At 43.2% G+C, this 2,881-nt stretch overlaps 1 protein-coding gene across 1 annotated transcript; it reads right to left on the bottom strand.

The window, feature by feature from the left end:
* Window positions 1-472: 472 nt before the first annotated feature.
* On the bottom strand, window positions 473-2,448 carry nkx2.4a (NK2 homeobox 4a). The gene is made up of 2 exons (XM_036542714.1): window positions 1,975-2,448; window positions 473-1,554 (listed from the first exon to the last, which is right to left on the bottom strand). The coding sequence occupies exons 1-2, from the start codon at window positions 2,342-2,344 to the stop codon at window positions 881-883; spliced, it is 1,044 nt and encodes a 347-aa protein (XP_036398607.1). The 5' UTR covers window positions 2,345-2,448; the 3' UTR covers window positions 473-880.
* Between the last annotated feature and the right edge of the window lie 433 nt (window positions 2,449-2,881).

Raw genomic sequence — 2,881 nt, forward strand, 5'->3', positions numbered from 1 at the left:
CGCTAAATGTCATTCGTAATTCATTCCTTTTGAGGAATCCAGTGCTATCCGTTTTATATTATTCTGTTTCTTTGCTGTTCAATAACCGTACGTATAATGCCGAAGACGGCCCTCGTCGACCTTATGTTCCGATTCAATTTATTTTCAATCATGGTATAATGAAAACGCACTCGAAGTAGATCCTTATAAAAATTAAATCTTCAGAAATATCTTGCATTTCAAGTGATTTATTGTTAACTTCAGTTGGTTTGAAACATATACAGCAGCCATCACGTGTTTATTTTTTTTTTAACTTACAAAAGAAATAAAACAAAATATTTGCCTTAAAACAAGTATAATACAGGTAAACTCAGTCTTGTGTGTTAGCCAAATATACATGTTCTACTTTCATTAATCTAAATGTCTAAATTATTTTACAATACTTATATCTTAAAAATATCAGGTAAAACACTGCGATGGAGTGGTCCTTTGTGATCCCTTTTCAGAAGTTTATACCTGAACCCCGGTCTCGCTCCCTTACTCCCCGCATTCCAACTAAATTTGGAGCAGCATTCCTTTCCAACGACATTCACTACATTAACAGAATGGGGAAGTCCCGAAAATCAACACAACTGTTTTCACTGGCAACCGTTTCTTTAAGTGTTCAAAAAAGAAGAAAGAAGTTGCGCTTTTAGAAAAAAAGAAACCGTCAAGGAACTGCGCCTCAAACAGGTGGGCCGCTTCGATGTGTAGTCCTTCAAGCCGTCGAAGGCTACAGTCTTCACAGCTGGATATATCAACATGATACACGTTTTATCTGCTCTTGGGCTCACATCGTAACTCGTATCCTTAGGGTAACAAAAAAAAGATAAAAAATAAAAAAAGAACATTACCATTGGTCCTACCACGTTCTGCCATAAAGCAGGTTCGAACTGACCATATTGTTGGTATAATCTACAGCGGAAGTGTCTATCTGAGCCAAGTTGCTTATCTGGCTGTGGAGAGACGGAGGACTGGGTGACATCTCCTCCAGGTCTTGGGCCTGGACCAATGGGTTCACTTGCTGGTTCTGATGTTGATTGATGGTATTGCTGGAAGCGGGCATCACTCCCCCTGCGCCGTTTTGTTGCTGTTGCTGAACCTGCTGTTGACCCGGTGTCGGCGTGTTAGAGCCGTTTTGACACGGTTTACCGTCCTTGACGAGAACGGGAACGGCCACGCGCCTGGGAGACTGCTGCTGCGGACATAGGTTGCCCTCCTGCTGCAGCTGCTGAGCGGCTTTGTCCTTGGCCTGCCGTTTCATCTTGTACCTGTGGTTCTGGAACCATATCTTGACTTGGGTCGGGGTCAGGTGAATCATGCTCGCCAGGTGTTCCCTCTCGGGCGCCGAGAGATATTTCTGTTGCTTAAATCTCCGTTCCAGCTCGTACACCTGAGCTTGAGAAAACAAAACTCGTCGTTTTCTCCTGGGCGCCGCGTGCAAAGGTGGCATGGATTTGGTGGCGTCCGCCATTCCGGTCAGGGTTCCCATTCCGGTCATATTCATACCTGTGGAAGGTCCCATGAATCTAGAAACTTAAAAATATACATACATATACGTGCATTCAATGGTCAGCAGATTAAGAGGTTTTTGGTTTACGTCTCTAAATTCGGATTCTATGATTTCCGGTCTCGGTTCCGAATTAATCTGTGAAACTCTGCCGCTACGCGCACATAACGGCGAGTCTGGAAAAAAATAAATCAAGCTTAATGTACATTATTTTGACAACAGAGAAAAACGGAATAATGTCAAATTGAATGATCTCATGTTTTAAATTAGACATCTGATGATTGTGCTCTCTTAATTGACCATTATGCTGCAACTCTTTGTCCTACCTTGCGTTTAATTATTTGTGGAGGTTTGACTTTTAAAAAAAAATAATAATTTGAACGACGAATAATAGCTTAAAAAAGAATTAAAACAAGAAAACCTCTTGGAATGAAATATCTACTTACTTGTTGAATATCTTGGGTCGGGGTTTGCGCCGTACCACCCTGTAGCCGCTGCGCTGTTTCTCATGGTTTCTTGGTACGATGGAAGGTCCCCCATGTTTCCAATGCTTCCGTTACAATATCCTCCCATGGCACTGTGCGAGAACTGGGAGACGCTGTGTGGCATGTGGTAGGTGGTCGCCACCGTGGCGTTGTGACCCATGGAGTGTTGCTGCATGCCAGGCTGAGAAACCTGAGGTTGTCGGTAGGCTCCCAGCGGAGAGGTGAGGTTCGCGGTGCCGTCCATGCCACTAAACTTCTTGTAGGTCTCCTCGATTGGACTCAAAATATCTGTCACTGAGAAAGGCGTTGTGTGCTTTGGGCTCAACGACATGGTTCAGAAAGCAGGTAAATTTGTTGAGCAGATCAACCGTGTTGTTGTATTAGCAGTCTCCTTGTGGATGTCTACGTAAGAGAGTGCTTGTAGTACGCCTGAGATCCGATTGATCGCCTTGGAGAAGGAGGCGAGCCCTGGGCGCTCTTATCTCGGGTTTATTGTAGCCAGTCGCCAGGTTTACGACAAACACGGGGGGCGGAGCAACGTCCTAAACGAGCAAACAATAGTCATTGACATTTTACCAAGATAATTGAGGAAAATGTTGTTAGTTTCATATTAAGATAAGCATGATGCCAACAGAAACATTTGATTAACAGATTTTTCTCCCTTTTATCGCAGCTTTCAATCGTATATGTCATCCGTTAAAAAGGTTTAAAGATGGCATACATTTTTGTTATGTATAACCTATGTTTTACTCCCAAAGGTCCTACCTAATTGTTGAACACGGGATTTGAGGGGCAGTGGAAATGTCCTGCTTTCACAGGGAATACCATACTTTCTGCAAACTTTGAGAGCACTTTGACCAGACATAAG

The sequence above is a fragment of the Megalops cyprinoides genome, chromosome 12 (genome assembly GCF_013368585.1).
Source record: "Megalops cyprinoides isolate fMegCyp1 chromosome 12, fMegCyp1.pri, whole genome shotgun sequence".
NCBI lineage: Eukaryota > Metazoa > Chordata > Actinopteri > Elopiformes > Megalopidae > Megalops > Megalops cyprinoides.

Coding starts and splice junctions, on each gene's coding strand:
- nkx2.4a (XM_036542714.1), bottom strand. CDS start 2,344: ATGTCGTTGAGCCCAAAGCACACAACGCCTTTCTCAGTGACAGATATT. Junction 1,555..1,974: donor CGACCCAAGATATTCAACAA/GTAAGTAGATAT, acceptor TATATTTTTAAG/TTTCTAGATTCATGGGACCT.